This window comes from Taudactylus pleione, unplaced genomic scaffold, assembly GCF_031769625.1.
Source record: "Taudactylus pleione unplaced genomic scaffold, aTauple2 ptg000967l, whole genome shotgun sequence".
Classification (NCBI taxonomy): domain Eukaryota; kingdom Metazoa; phylum Chordata; class Amphibia; order Anura; family Myobatrachidae; genus Taudactylus; species Taudactylus pleione.
The window spans coordinates 4,939,765-4,967,291 of NW_028285368.1; the positions used below are offsets into that span (position 1 = coordinate 4,939,765).

Below are 27,527 nucleotides of genomic sequence, written 5' to 3' on the forward strand. Positions count from 1 at the left end.
CCGCAAAAATATTAATCGCTTATGTACTAACAAATGTCGCAAATGACCACTCCTAAGAGCTGCCCTTTGCGAAGCTGCTGCTGCCGGGGGAGAGATCTCTGCGTGTCTCCTCCCCCTCCTGGTCCCAGGAGCTTCCTGCTGGTGACCTCTGCAGGAAGTCCCGGGCTCCTCCTCCTCCCTGCACCCGGAAGAATAGGAGGAGAAGGAGGGGAGGGTTTTACTGCATTTTTCCCTTAGTACATCCCGGCCTAAGGATGTATGACAGAGACAGTGCAGTAGATTCGCAGAAATGCAGATGAAAGGAGAGTGTTGGTAAATGACAAAATGTTGATTATTGAGTGGAATACATGTAGAAAAGTTATAGAAATATACATTTAGTCTTCAGGGACACATCCACTAGCAGACTGTGAAAAGACTGCACGATTACGACATTGTAATCGTGCAGTCGTTTCACAGTCTGTGCTGTGCCTACACATAACAATCAGTCATTCAGTATAGGCACCCTCCCTCATCTCCGAACATGGTCAATCTGTCGTTATCGGCATATTGACCGACATGTTCAGGCGATGATAGATGTAAAAAAAGACCAGTGCTGTCCGTTTTTGTTACATTAAGCTGCCCAATTTGTGTCCGATTAACAAACGATTGAATGATAACGATGTCGTTATCGTTCAATCGCTCTGTTTAAACGGGTAGTAGATACCCGCCTTAAAAGTAGAGTGTGTTAATAGTTGAAGAAAGGCTATGGGGGAGGGGGAGAAAAGAGGAAGGGAAAAGAATGCAGGTAAGCACAATTTACTTGCATTAATAATTTTGCTTAATTTCTCAATAAGAAACTTTTGTCCTAAGGTGCAGTGGATAAAAAGCTGATACTGTAGGGCACCATGATTCAGGAATGTTTGAGAACCACTGGTGCAAGATCAAGAAACTCAACATCAATCAAATACCTACCAATGGAAAAAAATTCTGACAAAACAAACTGTATTCATTTTAATTTTTAGCAAGCGATATTAGATTTTAATATTAGAAACAGAATATCAGAAGCACACTGTTTATGATTTTTCTTACATGGTCAAATATCCTCTGTTACCATGGTAATCTAAAGCTTAGTGAATGTAAACCTAAGCTAGCTGCATATCGTGTTCCCAACATTTTAGGTAACTAGCCATTAAGTATGACATGTAATTAAGATGATGGTATGCAATAAATCAGATTAATTCACATTTTATATTTTTTCTGTTAATATGACCTCTGATTTTTAAATGAAAAGCTATTTTTCAAATATAAGTTACATCTCGTTCTAATTATAAAGAGTTTTCAGCATCCACAAACTTCCAATTTTGCTACCAATCAAGTATAATCTCTAATTGACTTACAGATGCATCCTCTGAACAGGAGGCGATTACGTAATCATCAAAGGGATTCCACTTGATGTCCAACACATTTCCTTTGTGACCACAAACTTTAGGATGATGAGGATCGAGTTTTCCTGACTGCGAACAAAAGAAAATAATTTTCCTTTAAAGAACAAATGTAACTCTCAATGGGTATTATCATCCCTTCCAACCATGCATAACTGTGTGTGATTAGCAGTAGCCACCGTGTGGTTGACATGCTGATAAATGGTATGTCACATGTAGGGAGCAAAGTAAAGGTCTAATAGATAAGTACTAGCAAAACAATTTGGCTATATTGGCAACATATTATACTGCAGTTACATTTTTGGAATCCTAATTTCACCAAGCACTTTGGTAAAGGTGCGTACACACTAGACGATAATTTGCACGATTCGTCCAATAACGACGCATCGGAACAACAAATCATGTAAAATATGTCCAAATCGTGAGTATCCACTGACGATAACGATGCCGATGCGCGTACCTGCAGGTCGTACATCGCATCTTCTGATCTTGACTACAGCAAGCAAGATCTGCCAATCTCGTACACGACACACTGAAAATCGTTAAGGACGCACAATAGATCGTTGGTCAGATTGGACACTTCTTAGCACCATATCGTGTCTTGCAGTGCCGGGGAGAGTTCAAGGGAAATCGCTCACGATATCGCATCATGAGCACATCGTCTAGTGTGTAGGCACCTCAAGATTCCAGACACCTGTACCAGCCACACATCACACCTAGACAGAGTGCCATTTTTTTTTGTACAGCTTCAGTAACTGACTTTAAGGTTTACTCCTTGCAAAACTATATCCAATCCAGCTATAAAAGCTCACTAAATATATTAACATAAACACACAAAAAACACACACTATCTACTGATCAATATTGTACTTCAAATGCACCAAAAATGTATCCCAATTTTATAGGGAATTGGAATATGAGCAATTACTCAAAGCTGTACACAAACAAAATCACATTGTACTGTTATCCTCTTTTATTTCTCTTTTTAGAAGTCTAAACAGGAAAAATGTGTATCCACTACAACTAAATCACAATGGTAATCATGATCATCGACACAAAGTTTTGTTTTCTTTTTCATATAAATCACAAACCACGTATAAGCTATAAACTGGGATGATGGATTAATAGCTTTGTTCAAAAAGCAGGAGAACTGGACTTAAATGAATTAGACACAATCCTAGCTAAAGCATTAAGGTGCCTATCCACCAGAAGACAGGCAAAAGACTGCACGATTACAACATTGTTCATAATCATAACTGTCATGCTTCTAAGCCACAGTAAATATCTATTACTGGGAAGGGATCTTAATTTTGTCATACTAATGATGTGATGACATGCAGGCCCAAATCATATTAAGCAGATTTGTGGAAACTTTACATTTGTATGTAATACAACTAGAAAACTGTCATATTTCATCCTCCTCTATATTTTACAATTAAGTCATCATGAAAAGTTAACAATCGAGGAGCCTGAGGCGATTTTGGTACAGAGATTTGTGGAATTAGAACCTTTTTTTCCCACAGCAATTGCTTATATTCAATTAGAGACGAAAAGCCGCGATCGGCAGAAAAGCTTTCGGCATTTTACGAAGTTTTACCCTATTCAATTCCAGGACATTTTTGCATGTGAGAAAACTCCATAGGCTCAAACAGGCGAAAAAGTTTCTCCACCTAAAGGCAGGAGAAAAGATGTGCAAAAATCCCAATTTTGTTCTAAAAATGTGGGGACTTGGGGCCTGATTCAGAGCTGAACGCTCTGACCAGAGCGCTCTCTCTGAATCAGGGCCCTCCTCCATGAAAATGGAGTGGCCTCCTGGACGCTCGTATAGCTGTGGGTGACCACCCACAGCTATAGCGAGCGTCCATGATGATGGTCGCGATGGTCTTGACCATCACGACCATCGGACTTGCGACGGAGACCCTGCAGTAGGGTCTCCCTGCCACAAGCCCTGGAGTGATTTTGGCTCTATCAGAGCCACTGACATGATGTCAGTGGGGCCGGCTTCAGACGGTAGGCGTTCCCATGGGAACGCCTCCATCTGGCAGGCACGCCCCCGGCACGCCCACCAAAGGGGGCGTGCTGTCAATCAACATCGACAGCACGCCCCCTTTGGTGCGAGACCCGGAGCGATGGAAAGCCCGTCGCTCCCCGGGTCTCGCGCATGCGCACGACGGAGCTCCCTCCGTCGTGCGCATGCACAGTGGGGAACATCGACCCGCTTGCGAGCGTACTGCCACTCGCGAGCAGGTCTGAATGACCCCCTTGGTTCACAACCCTTTGGACAACCCCCTAATGACTATTAAAGCAAATAAGCTTAAAAAAACAAAAAATACCCCCTAAAAATGTCATGTTATTTTTGGGGAGAAAAAGTGATGGAAAATGTGTCTAAAGTACTAGGACAGGTATTTGGGGGGCTGTATGAATGGGACAGGTGTTTTTAGGACTGCAGCAGCTGTTTTTTATAAAGTTTTTTAAAACGCACTTTATTAACTCCAAAATATACTAGTGCTGTACCCATTCAATGTACCCCCAATTTAACTACAGCAATTATATTTCACCAAAGAAATTGCTTTATATAATTTTTTCACACTACTGCAAAAGTGCATGTAACAGCTATTTGACTCAATTTAGGCACCCTTAATACTTTTAATACAGCTATTAATACACTTCTATATTGATTACCAGGGTCACTTATGCTTTTTTTGGGTACAGACTGATTTCCCCCAATAAAGAAGTCCTTTTTGCTAGTTGCGGCATTCGCACGTCCACGTTTTCACCTGTTTTGCAATTGAATCGGGTGAAAAGCAGGAGCGCGCATTCGCATTGTGAAAGTACGCAATAACTTTGCCTCAAAACAGGCGAATGAGCCGATCTCGGCTTTTCGCTGCTAACTGAATACGGGCCATAATCGGTTACACATTGCAAAAATCACATGTACACACAAATCTTGCAATGAAATTTGCATGAAAGAACAGTGGATCTAGGACTGAGTAAAATCAATATTTTTTAATAAACCCACAGGTACAAATCAAGATAGTAAATTCAAGTGATTACACAATGCTCAACATGTTTTAAATGCTTAACCAGTTGCATTGCTGCAATCTCCTAAACATTTGTCTGAAATAGAACCCCCATGGTTAATACAATAATAACCATCTACTAATTGCATTTAAAAAAAAACAAAAAACAATATAGTAACGCTTTTTAATATTTGGCCAAGGCGGGACTGATTCAGAGATTTGCACTAATGCAATCGCATCTGCGATCTCTCACAGACCGCAATAGTGAATATGCTAAGCTTACTCGAACATAGGGACGCCCACTTCTGCCTTATCATATCCGTCCGACAACATGCAACAGTGTAAACATCAGGAACATCCAGTGGCGTATGTATAATGGGTGCAGGGGGGCCCCGCACTGCACACACTGCACCAATATTATTTTAAACTTACCTGTCCGTGATCCCGCATCGGGTGTCAGCGCTGCTCAGAACACTGAAAAATAGCCGTCGCGGCCATTTTTCCGGCGTTCTACGCATGCGCAGTAGACTCCAGGCACACTCTAGTGCCCGGAGTCTACTAAGGCTCCAGTGGCTGGCTAGCCGCGTCAGTCGGCTGCCGGCCACCGGGGAGAGAGGAGGGGTCCCCGCACGGGAAGTGCACACGGGCCTCCTCCTCTCTTAAGATGCCCCTGGGAACATCGATGCAGATCGAGCAGCCATGCAGCTTCTGAGTGCTGTCTGACCTATCTCAAACACTGCATCTCCCCTGACACACATATGCTGCGAAGGAGATCTCCATGGCTAATTTATGCACACCCATGAAACAGCGTTTGAACGGTCAGACGCGCCTGCATTTCTCTAGCCACCCGTTACCTCCCCAAAACGCTGACTAGCTGTACCTTGTAAGTGAATCCTCTGTGTGAGAGCAATTGCAAATCAATTGCTGCCCGTGCGCTGTGAGGCTTTCGTGAATGCACAATGGCAAACAATCGCTGTAAATATCGACATTGTGTAAATCTCTGAATCAGGCTGAATGTGTTTCTTAAAGCATATAACAAATATTTTGTAGCACAATATGCTGGTCCTTTGACAGAACGGCTGACTGGTATTTGATTATGTGCCTCATGTAGCACGCAATGTGTGGACACTAAAGGATCACATGACGAAAGATCAAAGTGCTTTTTACAGCTCTCAACATGGTTAGTCAAATGACTGGGAAATAGAGTGCCGCGAAAAGCATTAAGACACACACAACCATTTTTCAAACTTTGGGGGCCTATTTATCAATTTGTGTAATAGGAGGTCATTACTTATCATTACATCTCAAGGTGATTCGCAACGATAAATAAATACAAATTGCTTCTCTTTGTGAATCACCAATTTTTACTTGGGACTCACACATGCACGGATTTCTTTTAACAAGAAGAATAACTGAATCATTTTTGGAAGCTATTACAGCATTTAGTGGTATTGGATGCCTCTTAAGTTTGAACCACAAGATGAAGCAATATTCACCCATTTCTCCATGTGCAAACTTGGTCGGGCCAGTTGGGGATCAAGCATAAATATCATGTTTGAGGTCTTCCCACAGATTTTCAATGGATTAAGGAAGATTATTGGAATATTCAAGCAGATTCCTAGATTATCAGGAATCTGTGCATGCGCAGAACGTGTTCTGTGAAATCGCACGCAGGCCCCCCTATGGCTCTGCCTGACTGACCGGCAGAGGTGTTTGTGGGGCAGTGTGGGGGCGGGGACGGCCTGCATTCCTGGATTTGCAGCTAAAATGCAAAAATTACAATATAAAAAAATAAAAGCAAATTCACAGCACTTAAGTTATTAGCGGTGTCCAATTCAATTTTCTCTTTATAAGAATCATCACAGCATCAGGTCATATGTGCTGTAGTAATCTGCATTACTGGCCACACCCAGGTCAACACTGATGCTCAAATCATCCAGTGGGATGCATGCACCAGGGTCACACTTAGAAGGGGTTTTCAAATGCCTGGAAACACTCTATGGGCCTGATACAGAGGTAAACACAGTGTCGATGACATGAGCAGCCAATGTTTTCAGTCTGTGCAATCGTCCGAGTCCCAGTGCGCATGTGTCCCGATGGTTACCGTCGAAAGCCGCTAAAATTAATTTAGACGCAGAAAATTCCTGGTGGTAACAGGGGAGTGGCTAGCCAGATGTGGGAGTGTTGTGGTCAGTGACTGCAGCTTTTGCCACAGTTGCACGGATTTCATTCAGATGCACATTCTGCCTCTCCATAGGGCAATGTTCGATGGTGCGGCCGATGGTGCATATTAATACGCAAGCAGTAGATTAGCACCGCAGCGAATGGGCTTTATTGTATGAATCCCATCGGCTGCGGCATTACCATAAAGATGCAGTGGCTCTGGAAAAAAAATGGCTGTATAAGCATCCACCATTGAATCACACCCTCTCTGTTCAAATTGCCACCTCCTAAAGACGGCTGCACCAGGGTCCACATTCTCTATGCCAGCCATAGACAAGACAGTATGTGACCATATAGTGTGAAGGGCTCAGACCTCACCCACACAGTATCCAGCTGGAGGTGCACATTCATTTTACTGTAGTAAACTCTTTTGTGACCGCTCTGTATCCAGTACAATAAGTGTGTACATTCATTAAGCACCTTCTGCTGCGTAATGTGAATCTTAACCACACTGACTGTTAAAATGTAAAACTGAGATAAAATGGTGTGGACCTGGATCCATGTTTTCAGTTTCATTTTTCTCTGACACTATTTTGGAATAAACTGCTCACTTAATCTTGCTGTATATTGGACTCTTGTTCCTCATGTGTGTTGTATTGTACTCACATTGACTGTACCTCTTTGACTTTTTATTTGCATTTGTAATGCTTCAATAAAGAAAAAAATTTGTTTACAAAAAAAACAAACTGTAAAACTGAGCAGCAGGTGTCTCCAGCCGAGATCCAGGGCCGCCATAATGTACCAGGCCTGGGCTCCAAAGAAGGCCTCCAGCACGAAACTAATTCCACCTGCTAAATGCTTCTTATTGTCTGCCTGTGAGCAAGGCCACCATCAGGGGGGGACAGGTAGTACACATGTATGGGACACAGGCAGATAGGAGGGGCCCAATGGTCCCAATGATCACGGCCAGCTTCCAATTCTGTGAATCTGAAGCAGTTCTCAGCCGGGATCATTGTGCGGAGAACTGCAGCAGTGCCAGATTATGAAGTAGATATCTGCCACTGGATAAGGTTTCCTGGCTTCTACTATGTCTCAGCAGTTTCCTGTCCCCAGTTCTCCTCCTACCCGCTGCTCCTTTGGCCAGGCATACTGTACTGTGCCTTGCATAGAAAAAGGCAATGTAGCAGTGTTGCACAGAGGTGGAGCTTAAAAGTTCCCATTGCGTTCCTCTGCCCTTTTCCCCTATACAGTCTGTCCCCACTGCCCCCTTAATCATTCTTGCTTTTGTCCCCTTCCCATATCTGTGGCCATGCATCCCATCTCCCCATCTGTGCTTTGACCCCCTCTTCCAATGAGTGCCCTTACAACCTCACTCCAGGCTGTGACTGCCGCTTAAAAGTAGCTTGGATGAATGGATCACCAAGTGCGTTCAACTCTACATAAGGATGGCAGGTGAGCAAAAAAAAATTTTTCTACTCAATCATTAGGACTTTTTCTCATTTTACTCCTTTTAAATCGTTTAAAGGGTTTAAAATAACATTTTATTAATTATTTTCCATCTACTCTTTAACTGTTATATCTACATATACACCTCTCAGCCATAACATTAAAACCACTTGCCTTACATTGTGCAGGTACCCCTCGTGGTGCTAAAACAGCACTGACCAATTGAGGCATAGACTCCACAAGACTTCTGAAGGTGTCCTGTGGTATCTGACACCCAGTGATGGATTTTCCATTAGCCACGTGAGACACCTGGCTAGGGTCACCTCTTGCTGGGTGACGGCACAGCAGGTTCTATTGCGTAAGAGTCCTGCTGTCCTGGTGAGGCCAGGAGGGTTTTTTTTTATTTATTTTTTTTCGTCATTACAACTTATTTTTTTATTTTGCAACTGGCAATGAGGGGGGGACAATGGGCAGCAAATTGTGGTGCGAGAGGTGGTGGAAGGGGGTTTGAGGTTGGGTCAGCTTTGACTGTCCAGAGTCATTGGGACAGCCCCCAACATGTAGGGGCGAAGGGGAGAGTTATGTGATAGGGGGCAACCAATAATGTTGTGCCTACGGGGCGGCCTGAACCCTAAATCCGTCCCTGCTGGCACCAAGACATTAGCAGCAGATCCTTTAAGTTCTGTAAGTTGCAAGGTGGGGCCTCCAAGGCACAAACTTTTTTTTTTTTCTAGCAAATCCCACAGATGCCCGATCGGATTAAGATCTGGAGAAGTCAATACCTTGAGCTCTTTGTCATGTTTCTCAAACAATTCCTGAACAATATTTGCAGTGTGGCAGGGCACATTATCCTGCTGAAAGGGGCCACCGCCATCAGGGAATACAGTTACCATGAAGGGGACTCAACAATGTTTAGGTGCATGGTACGTGTCAAAGAAACATCTACATGAATGTCAGGGCCCAAAGTATCCCAGCAGAGTATTGCCCAGAGCATCACACTGCCTCTGCCAGATTGCCTTCTTCCGATAGTGCACCGTATTGCTATCTCTTAACCAGGTAAATTACGCACATGCAATTGGCCTCAATATTATGTAAAAGAAAACATGATTAATCAGATCAGGCCACTTTCTTCCATGGCTCCATGCTCCAGTACTGACGCTCTTGTGCCCATTGTTGGCACTTTGTATGGTTGACAGGAGTCAGCATGGGCACTCTGACCAGACTGCAGCTTTGCAGCAAGTTGCAATTTACAGTCTGTGTGTTCTGACACCTTTCTATCATAGCCAGCATTAAGATTTTCAGCAATTTGTGCTACAGTAGCTGTACTGTGGGATCGGACCAGACGTGCTAGTCTTCGCTCCCCACGTGCATAAATGAGCCTGGTTCACCGGTTGTTCTTCCTTGGACAATTTTTGGTAGATACTAACCACTGCACGCAGGGAACACACCACAAGACCGACTGTTTTGGAGAGATGCTCTGACCCATCTGCCATCACAATGTGGCTCTTGTCAATGTTGCTCAGATCCTTAAACCATTTTTTATGCTTCCAACATATCAACTTCAAGAACTGAGTGTTCACTTGCTGCCTAATATATCCCATCCCTTCACAGGTGCTATAAGCTGGCCGCAAAGACAATGATGTCATCTAAATAGATCAGTATGGAGTCAAAATTAAAAGCACCGTTCCATGACCCACTGGAATGTAGCTGGAGAATTGGTGACTCCGAAATGCATTCAACAAATTTCAAACAGATCAATAGGTGTTATGACAGCCTTCTTCTATCTTTCTTAGCAGATGCCAGTGGGGGTCACTAACAAAAAATATGCTGAAGTATGCTAATAGCTGCTGTGACCAAGCTCCGGAATGCAAAGGTAAGTCTCGCTGTTTAGCAGCCCTCATAGAAATCTATGCGGGCTGCTTTTGCGATTGAAAACGTGAGACTGATATATGCTGCGTTCTCCCCTAGATACACTCTGGGGATATCCTGCAAATTTATTTAGCTTAATATGCCCCATGAAGAGGTCTGAGAGGCATGTGGGGCACATCGAGCTTCATAGCATGCACCTACAACACCACTGCATACACCAGGCTATTTTGGGGGAAAATCAAGGAGGTGGGGTGCCTGTTTTGTTATTTGTATTGGGCCCTATCATTTCCAAAGGCAGCCGAGTAATGAGCAGTTCGCTGCTGGGACCATTAGAACTGTCAAACCCCGCACCCCCATCTGAAACTGATCTGCAAAAGCTGTAGAACCGGATTCGGATGGGGCACATTAGTAGCGTTTCCCTGGCCCCCCTCTCATTGGAGGCTTCAGCAAAGAGTGAGGCCACCTCTATCCATCTTGGGTGGCTGTCAGCTCCTCCTATTCCTCACTCCCAAGTCTCCTCCTATTTCGTTCTCCTCCTCCCCCAGCTTAGTGCTTCCATTGTACCCTTTGTGTCATACTGCTGCTTTCAGAGTAATAGAGGCATGCACATAGTTTCCCATATGGGCCATTGCTTGCTCCCTCCCTCCATAAGTGTGCCCCTAGTGCTGTGCTCCTGTCCCCTTTGCTTCCCTATTATGCCTTTGCCACTGTGTCTCAGACCCATCCTTCCCCAAGTGTTCCTCTGAACCATCCCTCACCAAATGGGCTTCTGCCCCCCTCCCTCCCCAAGTATGCCTCTACCTTCCCTCTTCCTAAGTGTGCCTCTGCCCCCTCCATCACCAAAGGTAGCACTGACACCCAGTGCCGTTGAGAGCCTGGCCGGGCCCGGGTAATGGAGGGGGGCATGGCCTAATCGCGGGAGACATGGCCACGCCCCCTTGAAAAAAATAAAAGTAAACATCTGCGCGCCGGGGAGGGGGGCGCTGTAAGCCCCCCAGCCCAGTGCTAAGCAGGAGGGGGGTGCAATCAGTGTGATCGTTCCCCCCCACAGCCATAGGACACTGCTCTGGCTGCTGCAGCAGCCGCGAACAGTCTCACACAGCAGCCCAGCACAAGCTGTGTGCTGAGCTGCTGTGAGGGGGGGGGGCGACGCCAGGCCCGGGCCCCCGCCGGGCCCCTCTAGCAAGCCCAAGCCCGGGCAAACTGTACCCGCTCCCCACCCCTCTCGGCGCCCATGCTGACACCCCTCCCTCCCCAAAGTTGCCTCTAACCCCCTCCACGTGTGCTCATACCATCCCTCCCCAAGTGGGCCTCTGCCCCCCTCCCTCCCAAAGTATGCCTCTGCTTTCCCCCTTCCTCAGTGTGCCTCTGCCTCCTCCCTCGCCAAAGGTGCCACTGACACCCCTCCCTCCCCAAAGGTGCCTCTACATGTGCTCAGACCTTTCATCTCCAAGTTTGCCTCTGACAACCTATCCCCAAATGTGCCTCTGAAACTCTCTCTCCATGTGTTCCTGGGACTCTCTCTCATCGTGTGTTTCCCTGATCCCCTCCCTTCCCCTTTGCTGACCCTGCCCCATCCCCAACTGTGACTTTGAATCTCCTTCCAGGAGCTGGTGGCTGTCAAAGAGAAATAGGGTGGACTAGTGGAGGCAAGACCATGTTTAACACTACAAAATTACAAAACTGACAGTACAGTGGCAGGTGCGCACACTTTTTTATTTAATAAATTAAGCCATTTCTCACTTCACAATTAATTTAATATTTTTGTCATCTATTTTAGTTAACTAATTTTGTTCTATTTTATGTGTGTGGGTATGTGTGTGTATGTGCCTGATGGAATGTGGAGAGGTGTGAGGAGCGTGAGGGGTCTATTTACTAAGCAGTGTTAGCAGACAGAGTGAAAAGTGATAAGGTGCCAGCCAATCAGCTCCTAACTGCCATCTCACAGGCTGTGTTTGAAAAATGACAGTTGGGAGCTGATTTTTGACCAGGAATCATACATAATGGTGCTTGGTTCCAGCTGCAACATGTTTACACAAGATGCACACAGAATTTCCAGAAGAGTACCACCCCAGTACCTGTACTGTTATGACCAAGTCAGGAAAATTAAGGGGTCTATTTACTAAGCAGTGTAAGGAGACAGAGTGAAAAGTGATAAGGTGCCAGCCAATCAGCTCCCAACTGTAATTTTTCAAACACAGCCTGTGAGATGGCAGTTAGGAACTGATTGGCTGGCACCTTATCACTTTTCACTCTGTCTCCTGGGGTGGTACCCTTCTGGAAATTCTGTGTGCATCTTGTGTAAACATGTTGCAGCTGGAACCAAGCACCATTATGTATGATTCCTGGTCAAAAATTGGTAATTAAAATAATTCCCATATCCTTACCCTTTGGCTGGGTACACATTTGGTGATATATACTGGATGAGGCACATTGGAACGTCCCATTAGTCACATGGCATAGTATGTACACTCAATTGCGCGTTCACGTGCGTTGTTTATCACATCTTCACATCTGATGTACAGCACATCAGATGGGAAGATGTCAGACGTTGTAGTGTACATCGTGCAGTGTGTATGCCCAACCAGAAGACCACAAGATATATTGAATTATTCCTCTGGAGACGTCATCTGAACTGCCAGTGATCTACTGATACAGGAGAAAAGATTAAATGCATACTGTGAGGACATGAGGTGTGTTACAAATGTATTTGCAGCATCTCAGTCCTTGCAGAGATTAACTTTTTAGCCCTTTTGTGTTCCTCTTCCCGAGATGCATGCATGTGTGATCATTCTCTGGACACACATTTCCATTATCAGGTATATTATTTACTGTAAGAATGGCAGGAAATGTAATGTTTAGTACTGTCTAGCCCTTGATGTTAGCCTGGTCCATATGTCTATGTTATCCATAACCACTAGAGCAAGGTAACACCTCCCAGAGAAAAATACCCCCTAAGTTAATTCCCACCTCCCAAGGGGAAGTTCAGGATTTACTCCTCCTTCCATTTGCCTGTTTTGTGCCTCACTTGAATCTGGTAGACTGAATGGAACTAACCCAGCAGGTGTTAGTCAGGGAAGTAATATCTGGGGGAGGTAGGAGTTAAGGGCCGCGCACCTATCAGGAAACGGTGCAACCCCCCTGGGTGGTCACAATATCCTGGGAAATTGGAAGGTTTCAAAAGAGGTCACCGAAGGCAACTCCACATGTTAGTCGCTGACTTTGGCTAAGAGGCCTCGCTCTGCCAATGTGCTAGTGGAACGCATCACCAGTTCTATGTGGATTTATACTTTGGAAATTCTGCAAGGACCTATACGCTGTTCACTGCTGTGTGTTCTGTGATTAGCTTCTACTTTATGGGGTCCTGGAAAAGCTTGGTTGGACCTAGGGACTATCACTGTTGCGTGATCTCTGATAGTTTCTAAGTGTGAGGTCCTGGAAACGATTAAGTGGACTTATACGCTATTCACTGCATGTATGATCAGTGATAGTTTCTACTGTGGGGACTGAGGGACTCTAGCTATTTCGTGGAATTGTTCTGGGACATTATACTCTACTGGGACTGCCTCTGTCCGGACTGCTACCTGTTTATTGCCTGTTCACTGTATTTACCGCTTGTCCTGACAGATTATCTGTTGCTGTGGAAAAATAAACCATCACTTTGGTTTCATCTGCTCGGTGTCTGGGTGATTGAGAGAACCTCGTATCCTCAAATTTGGCGGCAGCGACAGTGGGATCATTCAGACATCAGTCAAGGAGCAGAGAAAGTGTGAAGTCACTCACAATAGAGAAGAGAGGATCAGGCCATATGTAAGGAAAGAGAGATTGCAGTAAGGTGGTCCCAGCAACAGAGTGTGCATCAGTCCTTTTAAAGGTAAAATGGTGCTAAGGAAAGAAAGTCAGTGCCTCAAGTCTCCCAGGGCAGTGAAGCTTGTGGATGGAGGTACGTCGGCATGTCGGCAGGATAGGAAGCCGGATATGTTATTTATTATAACTAGGGGTGTGCACCGGCCACTTTTCGTATTTTGTGTTTTGGTTTTGGATCTGGATCTTTCTTCGTGTTTTGGATCTGGATTGGTTTTGCCAAAACCACCATTCCGTGTTTTGGGTTCTGGGTTTTGTGTTTTGGATCTGTATTTTTTTTTTAAAAAGCATAAAAACAGCTTAAATCACAGAATTTGTTGGTTTTTCTGCTCCTATGCAATTATTAACCTCAAAAACCTTAATCTCCAGTCTATTCTGAACACCTCAAACCTCACAATATTGTTTTTATGGCCAAAAGATTGCACCGAGGTAGCTGGATGACTATGCTAAGCGACACGAGTGGGCGGCACAAACACGTGGCCCATCTAGGAGTGACACTGCAGTGGCAGACAGGATGGCAGTTTGAAAAACTAGGCCCCAAACAGTACATACTGCAAAGAAAAAAAAGAGGTGCAAGATGGAATTGTCCTTGGGCCCTCCCACCCACCCTTATGTTGTATAAATAGGACATGCACACTTTAACAAACCAATCATTTCAGCGCCAGGGTCTGCCACATGACTGTGGCTGAAATGATTGGTTCGTTTGGGCCCCCACAAAACAAACTGGCAATTAATGTGTCCCTGCACAAACTGGCTCTACGGAGGCAAGATGTCGTCCTCATCCTCCTCATCCACCGATTCCTTGGATAAAACAGGAAAAAGGGATTTAGGTGTCCCTGGACTGCTTACGGTCTTAGCCAAAGTTTCTGAACTTGACAGTAACTTTTTATGAACGTGCTGCAGGTGCCATATAAGGGAGGATGTTCCTAGGTGGTTAACGTCCCTACCCCTACTTATTTCACCTTTACATATGGTACATATGGCAAGACAGTTGTTGTCCGGATTTGGATAGAAATATTGCCAGACCAAAGAGGTGGAATGTTTGGTCTTCTGCCCAGACATGACCGTGATGGGCTTTTTCATCCCACGGACAACAACTGTCTCCCCCAGAGCCTGATTTAAACAAACCACATCACCATCGGAATCCTCCTCGCCAACTTCCTCCTCAGTGCCAGCTACACCAGTATCCTCATCCTGTTGTACTTCAACAGTGACATCTTCAATTTGCATATCAGCAAGTGGACTGTGGGTGCTCCTTTCAGTACTTGCAGGGGGCGTGCAAATGGTGGAAAGAGCCACCTCTTCCCATCCAGTGCTGGGAAGGTCAGGCATCGCAACCGCCACCACACTTGGACTCTCCTTGGGGATTTGTGATATCTTCTTAGAACGCACAGTTCTTCGCTGTGCTTTTGCCAGCTTAACTCGTTTGATTTTTTTAGCGGGAGGAGGGCTTCCATCGTCATGTGAAGCTGAACCACTAGTCATGAACATAGGGAAAGACCTTAGCCGTTCCTTGCCACTCCGTGTCGTAAATGGCATATTGGCAAGTTTACGTTTCTCTTCAGATGATTTAAATGTTTTTTTCAAGGTCATTTTCCTGAACTTTGTCATTTGGGATTTTATGTGCCCTCTACTATGACATTGGGCATCGGCCTTGGCAGACGACGTTGATGGCATGTTATCGTCTATGTCATGACTAGTGGCAGCAGCTTCAGCACTAGGAGGAAGTGGTTCTTGATCTTTCCCTATTTTATTTTTATCGGAGAAAGTTTGGTCCTCCATTTATGTTATATTGATATATACGTGCGGCTAAGGCGCACACAAACACAGAAAATAATTTTTTATTTTTGTTGGAGACTAGTGCACTTTGTGGGTTACACCACCCTTTAAGAAATGAGCCAGCCGGCCCTTTACTTATGGGACACAGGCGCACGCTTGGCGCTGCTCCTTTGTTGATGCACGTGTGGCTACTGCGCACACAATTCACAAACACAAAAAAAAATATTTTTTTAATTTGTTTGGAGTGCTCTTTGGGGGTTACAGCACCCTTTAATGGACAAGCCAGCTGGCCTTTTACTTATGGGACACAGGCGTACGCTTGGCGCTGCTCCTTTGTTGATGCACGTGCAGCCACAGTGCACACAATTCACAAACACAGAAATTTTTTTTTTATTTTGTTTGGAGTGCCCTTTGGGGGTTACAGCACCCTTTAGCGGCCAATCCAGCCGACCCTTTATTTATGGGGCACAGGTGCACGCTTGGCGCACGCTTGATGCACGTGCGGCTACTGCGCACACAATTCACAAACACAAAAAAATATATATTTTTATTTTGTTTGGAGTGCCCTTTGGGGGTTACAGCACCCTTTAACGGACAAGCCAGCCGGCCTTTTACTTATGGGACACAGGCTCAACTCCTTCGTTGATGCATGTGCAGCCACAGTGCACACAATTCACAAACACAGAAAAAATTTTTTATTTTGTTTGGAGTGCCCTTTGGGGGTTACAGCACCCTTTAACGGTCAAGCCAGCTGGCCCTTTACTTATGACACAGGCGCACGCTTGGCACTACTTTGTTGATGCACGTGCAGCTACTGCGCACACAATTCACAAACACAGAAAATATTTATTTTTTTTTTGCACTTGGGGGAGCACCCCTGATGGACAGAGCACACCCTGGACAACACTACAGCACCCCTTTAGGACTGGGACTCTGCACAGGACTTTGGAGTGGACACAGCCCCTATGGACAACAGCAGCACAGCACAACACAGCCAGCCCCTATGGACTTTGGAGGAGTGGACACAGCCCCTATGGACAACAGCAGCACAGCACAACACAGCCAGCCCCTATGGACTTGGGAGGAGTGGAAACAGCCCTTATGGACAACAGCAGCACAGCGCAGCACAGCACAACACTACACTGCACTACACTACACTACACAGCCCAGCCAGCCCTAACTCCCACCCTCCCTCTTCACTGTCCACAGCCGAGTGAAAAAATGGCGCCGACGCGGGTACCTTATATAGGATCCAAAACCCGCGAGACCCGGAAGGCGGGATGATGACGTTTTGTCTCGATTTCAGATCCGAGTCAGGCGGGAAAAGTCGAGCCTGACTCGGATCGGCCTCGGATCGGGGGGGCTCGGGGGGGTTCGGATTTCAGAAATCCGAACCCGCAGTACATATGGGCGTACTGGAATGAAACTCGGAGGATGATCAGCGGGTGGAGAGTATCCAGCTTAACAGACAAATAGTTATCTGGGAGATGCTTTCATGCACTGCCGAAGTGAAGCAGTCGCATGCAATCTGCTGGATGAACCAGAGTTTGCAGAATTCGAGGAGGAAGTGAAGGCTACAATGGCCCAAATGATACAAAGAAGCAAATATCCAAAGACAGAAGGGCAGGTCCAGGATAAGTTGCCCTCCTGGACAAATCCAGAGAAAAAAAATCTGAAATAGGACTACTGCAACCAGGGCAGACAACCCAGGGGTCCGCCCTGCAATTATGTGTTACCAGTGGAGAAGAATCATTGTCAGTGGGGCCCCTAACCCCTCTGGAAGAACTGTGCATGGAGGAGTTGATAGCAGAATGCCAGCTGTGGGCATCTCTGGCCAATTCGGCATGCGCAGGGAAATCCTTCAGTGTATACTCCAGGACCAGGGGGACCCCACCAAAGCGTTCACTGATTATCGGACATTTATCCTCCGTCACGGCCCACGGATGAGTGTGTGGGAACAGCTGGAGTGTCTGGAGTCGTGCTTTGTTGTGGCAGAGGAAGAGGCCTCAGATCGGGGGCTCCTGGATACCCCAGGCTGGTGGGACCAGTGTTGCAGGGTGGATGAGGGAAGGCGCCATCTGCAACAGCTTCTCCCACTCCCAAAGGACACAGCTGCCCAGTGTACTATACTGGGAGAGGCTAGCGTCCAAGTGAAGGAAGCAGTGCCCACAATACAGGCATCCCAGGAGGAGCCGCATTACACCTTCCCTTTTGCTGAGGTGGAAGATGGAGACCTATTAACCAGCTGCCAGGGGCTCTCTGAGGATGGTGTCCGAGAGGAGATCACCGAGGTTGGGGGAGTACTGTCTCACTTCTCGACCACAAGCATATCAGTCACAGATGGCATCGTGGTCCAAGATATTCAGCTGGGAGAGGCCCATCATGATGGACTGGCAATGGCAGGCTCTTTTATTTCAATGGGGGAAGCTGAGGAGAAAATGCTCTGTGCATATCCTGCTATCCTAACTCCACCTGAAGGTTATGGAGGATTGCTCCCATTCTGCTATTTGGAATCTGAGGCGTTGCATGCAAATTGCTGGTATGTATCATATGATTTAAACGGAACTTGGGTAACAAAGACTGTTAAAATAACATCAGAGCATAAACCAGAAGAGGATTTGTTATTACCCTGTAATAACTCTGACAGTGGTGTGGACTGTAACTATGTGCCAGGGGATTTGCCTGCCATTAGTAAGATTCCGGCAAGTACAGACCAGGTGGATGTCAGGAGACAGCGCTTGCAACCCCTTCTCCCACCCTAGGGAGAAGGCACTGCACAACCCGGCCCCCTGCATCTCACAGAACATGAGGCATTTGCTGAGATAAGTTTGGAGTGTTCAGCGGTTAAAAGACTGAGTGGTACCCCACCAGTTATCCAGCCAACTGGGCTAGTAGAGAGGTTACTATAGAAGAGGACAGTCCAGAAGAAGTTCCAGGTGAGACACTGGCTTTTGAGGGGGAGGGCTGGGATAGGACCAGCCTGTCCTGGTGGCTCCCCTGCAGCCACTAACTGCATTATTTGAGATAGAAGGTTCATCCTGGGGCCCGGGCATTGAGGAGCCCACATATAGCACTGAAAGTTGTCAGCCCCCCAACTGGTGTTTGGGGGAGGTAGGAATGGACACTGCCGTGGATGTGCCATGTACAGAGCCCCAATATTTGCCTGCCCCTGGGCAGCCGTTACTTGTACAAGGTGGGGAGGGGGAAGGTACCCACTGCCCCTGTGTTCCAGAAGTGAGGGCATAAGGACACCCGATTGGTATGCTCTGGGGAAAGTGGTGGGTTAATGTGAAGGGGGAACACCTAACGTCTGTCTTTAGGGAATTGCTAAATCCTCTGGTGGTATTATATTGTAATTTTGTACTTGCGGATTGCCTAACTAGACTGCTTCGTACATCCTGGGTCTTATGTTACATTATTCTGTGGGACACTGGTGGCACACTCACCCACAAGATGCTTTACCCTGCACCCCACCTCGCCCAGTCAGTAATGGTTCTGGATTACCCCCGGGGAACAAGGCCTAAAAAGTGGGAGAGGAATGTGAGGACATGAGATATGTGTTACAAATGTATTTGCAGCATCTCAGTCCTTGCAGAGATTAATTAACTTTTTAGCCCTTTTGTGTTCCCCTTCCCAAGACGTATGTATGTGTGATAATTCTCTGGACACACATGTCCATTATCAGGTATATTATTTACTGTAAGAATGGCAGGAAATGTAATGTTTAGTACTGTCTAGCCCTTGATGTTAGCCTGGTCCATATGTCTGTGTTATTCATAACCACTAGAGCAAGGTAACACCTCCCAGAACAAAAGACCCCCTAAGTTAATTCCCACCTCCCCAGGGGATGCGCTCAGGATTTACTCCTCCTTCCATTTGCCTGTTTTGTGCCTCACTTGAATCTGGTAGACTGAATGGAACCAACCCAGCAGGTGTTCGTCAGGGAAGTAATAACTGGGGGAGGTAGGAGATAAGGGCCGCGCACCAATCAGAAAACGGTGCAACCCCCCCTGGGTGGTCACAATATCCTGGGAAATTGAAAGGTTTCAAAAGAGGTCACCGAAGGCAACTCCACATGTTAGTCGCTGACTTTGGCTAAGAGGCCTCGCTCTGCCAAGGTGCTAGTGGAACACACCACCAGTTCTGTGTGGATTTATACTTTGGAAATTCTGCAAGGACCAATACGCTGTTCACTGCTGTGTGTTCTGTGATTAGCTTCTATTGTACGGGATCCTGGAAACGCTTGGTTGGACCTAGGGACTATCACTGCTGTCTGATCTCTGATAGTTTCTACGTGTGCGTTCTGGAAACGCTTGGTTGGACCTAGGGACTATCACTGCTGTGTGATCTCTTATAGTTTCTACGTGTGAGGTCCTGGAAACGATTGAGTGGACTTATACGCTATTCACTGCATGTATGATCAGTGATAGTTTCTACTGTGGGGACTGAGGGTCTCTAGCTATTTCATGGAATTGTTCTAGGATGTTATACTCTACTGGGACTGCCTCTGTCCGGACTGCTACCTGTTTATTGCCTGTTCACTGTATTTACCGCTTGTCCTGACATATTATCTGTTGCTGTGTGCTGTGTAAAAATAAACCATCACTTTGGTTTCATCTGCTCGGTGTCTGGGTGATTGAGAGAACCTCGTATCCTCACACATACAATGCACCGACATGATATATTGTGCCGTTGTTTGGAAGATTGCATAGTGTGTACCCTCTATATCGTGTGTTCTGGGATGAAAGGAAATTGGAAGGACCATTGTGTCTTTTGTACAACGTTCTGATGAGTACCCGGGCCCTAGTTATTATTATCATGTTTATTAATTGTATTACATTTATATTATTACCATCTCTTTGTGTCATTATAGGGAGCAAATTGTACATTATATAATTTTTAGTTACAGCTCTGTTTTTGGGTATCAGCAAAGTGCCCCGAGATCAGCTGTGGTGTTATTGTAATCTGTGTATTTACATTTTTATTATAATAATTATTTTTATTTTTACAATATTAGCACCAAGAGTACCATCTTCTGGGTGTTTCACTCTCATGGGAGATATTTTTCAATCATCATGTGGTTAAACAACAGAACACGTTAGGCTTGGAACGATAATGGAAATACCACCATTACTCTTCCATTTCTTCCTTTAGGTGTAAGCTTGTGGCTTTATCACTCCTGGAATGTAAATCTATATACATAGGCAGATGAATGTATGAGCATAAGAAATAGATTAGAATATAAAGCTCTAAATTGGTCATACCTGTTGTATGGGTATAACGATGAACGCTCCACCACCAGCACACTCTGTCACCACAGCAATAAAAATTGGGTTTACAGCACAAAAATGGTTGTCATGCACGCTTCTTGTAATAGGAACATTGTCATAGCAGTTCTCCTTGTTTGCAGGCTTACCAAACACATGACGATACTTTGAGGTTCGATACTGAGAATGCCATGACATCTGCGGAAATATGATGAAAAAAAAACTAGTTACAAAAATGGACATAAAATTGAAAAGGCAAATGAAAAAAAGCATTCAGGGTCACTTAGGGTGGGAGTTACTGTAGGCTATTAGAACAGAGATATCCAATTTGTGCCTGCGTTATGACCCAAGTGTGCACTTAATGAAAACTGGGTGCAAACAGAAATTCACTAAGTGCACTTCTGGGCTTTCTGCATTGGTAATTACATACCTGTGGGTACTTAACCAAGAATCTATGCCTTACCACGCAATATAATTGATTAGCTCTGGGTACTTAACTTGGGAGCTAAAAGCCTGCGGTAAGTCCCATGGCTAATTAAATTCCCCACTTAGTGGTAACAATGGAGTTATTTTTCAATCCAGGGAAAAAGGGGAAAAGGGAAGAAAAACCACTGCACTAACAAGTAGAATTACGAAAAAAAACCACAATTGGATTATTCGATCAAAAAAGATCATATATGATAAATGGGGGTGCTGCCACTGACAATATGGGTAACCATATGCATCAAGTTCTAAAGATAGGAAAATAAATTGTACAACGTGTGCGCCACGTTGTACAATTTCTTTTCCTATCTTTAGAATTTGTTGCAAAGGAGGTAGCATGACAAAAAAAACTATAAATCCACTTTATGAAGGTACCCAAAAGTTGCACCCAAAAGAGCTAATTTTATACAAATATAAGTGCAAATATAGGGCAAAATGGTGGTCTGATAAGATCAGACAAGAGCACCACAAGATTGTGAGAGAAGGTTAGAAGGCTATTTAACTGAGATCCAAGAGTTCTAGTAGATATATTTACAGTGCAGCTGGGGTGGGTGTGGGATGTGTAAGTGGGGTAGGGGGTGTCAGATAGAATGCAGTGATTTCCCCCTACTCCCCGTTAAGTATATTAATTTTGAATGTTACAAATACTGAGGAGGTGGCAGTACTTGGGAGTCCAGTAATCTTTCAATAAAACCCCTTTTGTAATTCTATAATACAAGATGTGCTTTAACTGCAGACTTTCAGATTTAATTTGAGGGTAATTACATCCAAATCAGGTGAACGGTGTAGGAATTACAATGGTTTCTATATGTGCCTCCCACTTTTTAAGGGGCCAAAAGTAATGGGACTATCAACTCAAAAGCTATTTCATGGACAGGTGTGGGCTATTCCCTCGTTATTTCATTATCAATTAAGCAGGTAAAAGGTCTGGAGTTGATTCTAGGTGTGACATTTGCATTTGGAATCAGTTGCTGTCAACTCTCAATATGAGATCCAAAGAGCTGTCACTATCAGTGAAGCAAGCCATCACTAGGCTGAAAATCAAAAACAAACCCATCAGAGAGATAGCAAAAACATTAGGTGTGGCCAAATCAACTGTTTGGAACATTCTTGAAAAGAAAGAACGCACCGTAGAGCTTAGCAACACCAAAAGACCCGGAAGACCACGGAAAACAACTGTGGTGGATGACAGAAGAATTATTTCCCTGGTGAAGAAAAACCCCTTCACAACAGTTGACCAAATCAAGAACACTCTACAGGAGGTAGATGTATATGTGTCAAAGTCAACAATCAAGAGAACACTTCACAAGAGTGAATATAGAAGGTTCACCACAAGATGCAAACCATTGGTGAGCCACAAAAACAGGAAGACCAGATTAGAGTTTGCCAAACAACATCTAAAAAAGCCATTACAGTTCTGGAACAACATCCTATGGACAGATGAGACAAAGATCAACTTGTACCAGAGTGATGGGAAGAGAAGAGAAGGAAAGGAACTGCTCATGATCCAAAACATACCACCTCATCAGTGAAGCATGGTGGTGGTAGTGTCATGGCGTGGGCATGTATGGCTGCTAATGGAACTGGTTCCCTTGTATTTATTGATGATGTGACTGCTGACAAAAGCAGCAGAATGAATTCTGAAGTGTTTCGGGCAATATTATATGCTCATAATCAGTCAAATGCTTCAGAACTCATTGCGCTTCACAGTGCAGATGGACAATGACCCGAAGCATACTGCAAAAGCAACCAAAGAGTTTTGTAAGGCTAAAAAGTGGAATGTTATGCAATGGCCAAGTCAATCCCCTGACCTGAATCCGATTGAGCATGCATTTCACTTGATGAAGACAAAACTGAAGGGAAAATGCCCCAAGAACAAGCAGGAACTGAAGACATTTGCAGTAGAGGCCTGGCAGAGCATCACCAGGGATGAAACCCAGCGTCTGGTGATGTCTATGTGTTCCAGACTTCAGGCTGTAATTGTCTGCAAAGGATTTGCAACAAAGTATTAAAAAGTGAAAGTTAGATTTAGGATTGTTTAGTTTCTCCCATTACTTTTGGCCCCTTAAAAAGTGGGAGGCACATATAGAAACCGTTGTAATTCCTACACCGTTCACCTAATTTGGATGTAATTACCCTCAAATTAAATCTGAAAGTCTGCAGTTAAAGCACATCTTGTTTGTTTCATTTCAAAGCCATTGTGGTGGTGAATAGAGGACAAAATATGAAAATTCTGTCAATGTCCCAATATTTATGGACCTGACTGTGTGTATATATATATATATATATATATATATATATATTGGATTTTAAATTATTTTTGATAAGCATCAGAGGATATTAAATATATAACTACTAATTGGATAAATAACTAGTACAATACAAACAGAATAAAAGAACACAATATAACTTTCTACATCTCTGTGCCTAGTGCAATAGTGAAACTCAGAGATTTATCTCTATGGCAACATTAATCTAAATAATATGGTGCAATGATATGTTTACTCCTACAGGAGTCCATACTATTTTTACTGCTAATTATCTATCTTAAAGAGAAAGGGGGAGGAGATCACACTACGTGCCTGATTAACATGTTAGCTCCCATAATGGATGTCTATAAAAGAAAAATATTACACATGAGACAAACCATTTGACGTATAGCGGGAGCAGATCTACCCTGGAATCACAATGAGTACTGAATGAAAACATAAGTCACGGTAAAAATATAAAAAATAGGTAGATTTTTTTTTTTACTTTGTAGGTGACCTCTAATGTACTAATATAATGTACAATATGCCTAAGAACATTTCATACCTAGGTCTGTGTATGTGATAATGATACAAGATGACTGAGTATCGTGATTTTATTCAGTGCCATCTTAACGTATGGGCTCACTGGGCAGCTGCCCTGGGCCCCATGATTCTAGGGGCCTCCAAGTAAGGCGGCCTGAGCTGATCGGCATCTACATGGAGTGTGCAGCCGCTCGCTTTGTGCATAAGGTACCCGGTTGAGAATCAGGCAGAGAAAGATGCTCCCCGGCAGCTGATTGTGTGTAATTCACAATCAGAGCGGCCAGGCAGCATATTATTCCTGCCTCCCAACCTGCAGCCACAGAGACGGATTAAGGGAAGTAAGTCATGGCCACCCCTCTCTCAGGGGCCCCTCGGTACTTTAATCACAGCTGCACTGCAAGCTGGAGAAGAAAAGAGGGTGGTGAAGTCAGTAATTCTCGCTTTACTTCATATTTTTTGTTTTTTTTGTTGAAAGTACCAATAAATATAAGGTTTAATTTGATTGACAGTTTACATTCTTATTCCCATGACTGGGTGGCTAGGGGCCCCAGTGCATTGCTTTGCCCAGGACTTACAATGCTGGCAAGATGGGCCGGATTTTATTACCAGTACCAAAAGGTGTCGTACTCTATAAAACTGCCCAAAAAATATTTCACCCTACTTAGATTTCTCTATTATTGCATATTTGTCACACTGGATGTTACCAGATAATTAGGCGATATCTAATATCAGGTAAACAGAACTACCCTAAACAAATAACCGTTTTCTTTTTACATTTTTTTGCCCACCATTCCTCACAATATTTCTTTAAATCAGAAAACATTTGCAACATTAGTAGGTTTTAGAGAATGATCAATTTGTTTTAGGCCCTGCTTTAGCAAGGCAAGAGGTGCAAAAACATTTATTTATTATTTTTGAATGCATGGCAAATATTGTGGCTTACAAATAATGGACAGCCTTTTTTTTACACTGCAATTAGAGTTCAGATAGGACACGCCCCTCCAAACTATAAGGGCGGTATTCAATTACACATGATAGGCTGAAAGCAGAAATCAGCTTCTGACACATATCCTGCCTATGGAAATGCAATAAGAAACAGCATACCGTAATGTCCAAATATATACACGGCAGCTCATTTGTACTTGAGTCAGTTCCTAAATCTGCACATTTTAAATCTGCCCCACCTGCAACATAATATTTGTGCTTGCAGGCTCCTGTATAGGGCGGTGGAGGGGCTTGCCATCCCTCACACTAATAACCCCATTTCCTAACAAAAACAACCTTATTCTCACCTAAAGTACAAAACTGTACCCGTGTAGTGCCCGAATGGTGCCACAGGTTACAGCCAGCCACACACTGCCGCAATACCCTTGTCTACGCGCTGTGCATTAGGTACAGCACTCACTAATGCCCCGGCTCATTCCCCTGTCACAAGTCACTAGGACTCTCAGCAGTAAGGCCTCCATTAAAGTTAGGCTGCTGGTATTGTTGTGTCTGCATATTGTATTGTGTTGTATGAAATGTTAGCACAGGTTGTCTAGCAACGGACAGGATAGCGTACACACATAGCGTAGTTGTGTTCCGCACTAGGGGATCAGTGTATTGTAATTTGGCTTTATACTATCCTGGTAGTTATACAGTGCAGTCCAGCCGTGTGTTGCAGGTGCTGAGATTGTAACTCATCCATCAAGATCACAAGTGTGGTCCAGGTGAGTGTCACCCATTTATTTTGCATCTGTGGTGTAGGCCAAGTCTGTCCGATGCAAGTGGGTGCCAGGACAGACTATTAGCATGTTCTCATGTTGGTCTTCCCTAAAGGCAAGGTCTGCCTGATGCACGTGGGTGCTAGGACAGACTAAGTGCATTCCCCATGGGTCGGTTGGGTGGTCAGAACAGAGCTACTGGCAACCATCACCACAGCGAGCGCACATAGTTGATTTCTGATGATAACCCGACCCACCAACTGATTTGGTGGATTCTTTCTTGTGCTTTGATGTCTTAACATTTTGTAGAACTGGACTGTAGTCAAACGGTCGTACACAATTATGGTGTCGACATTATCAAAATGTCAACAGGCAAATTGTAGACATTCGGGATAGACTGCAGGCAGGAGGGTTAGGCTGTGGGTGGAGGTTAGGTTTAGGCTGCGGAGAGGCATTAGGGTTACACACTAGAGGGAGAGGTAGGGGTTGGGATTAGGGCTAGAGGAGAAATACTTACCTGAATGCCGGAGGATAAGAGGTATGACCGCAAAGTCAAAGTCACATGACTGCTGGGTCCCGGAAGATACCGCAGGAATCGATGCTGCCATTGGGAGCAGGTAAATCATTGCTGGATCACCTGGGACAATATGTCGGCATTCCAACATGTTGACAATTCATCACTGTCTACATGATGAATGTCGACATAGTCAAGTTCAACATTATGACTGTTGACATTCTCGAGTATGATAAATGCCAACATATCATACCCAAATCCCTGGTATTCAGATCTTTCTCTTTATAGAAAGCTGTCCAGCCTGCGTTCCAGGACTGTCTACAACATCATTAACAGCCTGAAGGTGAGGGTTTGTGGAGCGAGGTAAGTGCACAGTACAACTCTTAAGGTGCCTACACACTTGGCGATTTTTTACACGATCTGGCCGATTTCAACGCATTGGAACGACAGACCATGTATAATGCCCAAATCGTAAAGCCCCACTCACGACCACGATGCGATGCGCGTCCCCACTGGTCGCACATCGCATCGTCCGATCTGCCGTGCTGTAGGGCAGATCTGGCAACCTGGAACACAACGCACTGGAAAAAAGTCCCAGATGCACCATGGATCATTTGAAGATGGACCAAATCGTGTGCAGAGCTGCCGGGGAGGAGTTTCAAGGGAAATCGGACACATAATCGGATTGTGTGCAGATCGGTAAGTGTGTAGGCACTTTTACAGTTACGCAATGTATTAACATGCTTCCAAAGTTTACCATGAAACGCTGCACAGGGAAAATTTGGCCTTCCGTGTGCAGATACAGAGCAAAATGCCATTCTCATTAACAGCAAAACAAATGACAGATAATGTATAGCCAGGACTTGGCACTTCTGTAAAGGGATAAGTTATTTCTCCAGCGTTAACTAGAGTATTTTAAAATCCCAATATCAGATTCTACTTAACATTTATCTAGCACCATCTAGAAGATAATAGCTAGAATCTGATTGGTTGCTATGGGCAACATCTCCACTTCTAAAAACTCTCACTTTAGTAAATATACCCCAATGAATCCAATTTTACTTCACAAATCACAGAACAAAATAGCCTAAAAAGTGGTATAGATTTATATGCATAATTTAGATTTATATCTCACAGTATACACTTTATCACTCCTGTTATATAGTTTATTAGTCACATTCACGATCCCCTCATTAACACCTCTCC

The 27,527-nt window shown here is 44.6% G+C and overlaps 1 protein-coding gene across 4 annotated transcripts in view; it reads right to left on the bottom strand.

Annotated features, from left to right (window-relative positions):
• The window catches only part of CORO2A (coronin 2A), a 203,737-nt gene that overhangs the window by 63,925 nt on the left and 112,285 nt on the right, over positions 1–27,527 (bottom strand). For all 4 annotated transcript variants that reach the window (XM_088460087.1, XM_088460086.1, XM_088460089.1 and 1 more), the window contains exons 2-3: positions 20,827–21,027; positions 1,377–1,493 (exon numbers count right to left, since the gene is read on the bottom strand). In XM_088460087.1, the coding sequence (XP_088316213.1) occupies positions 1,377–1,493; positions 20,827–21,027 (318 nt within the window). The remainder of the gene's footprint in view (positions 1–1,376; positions 1,494–20,826; positions 21,028–27,527) is intronic.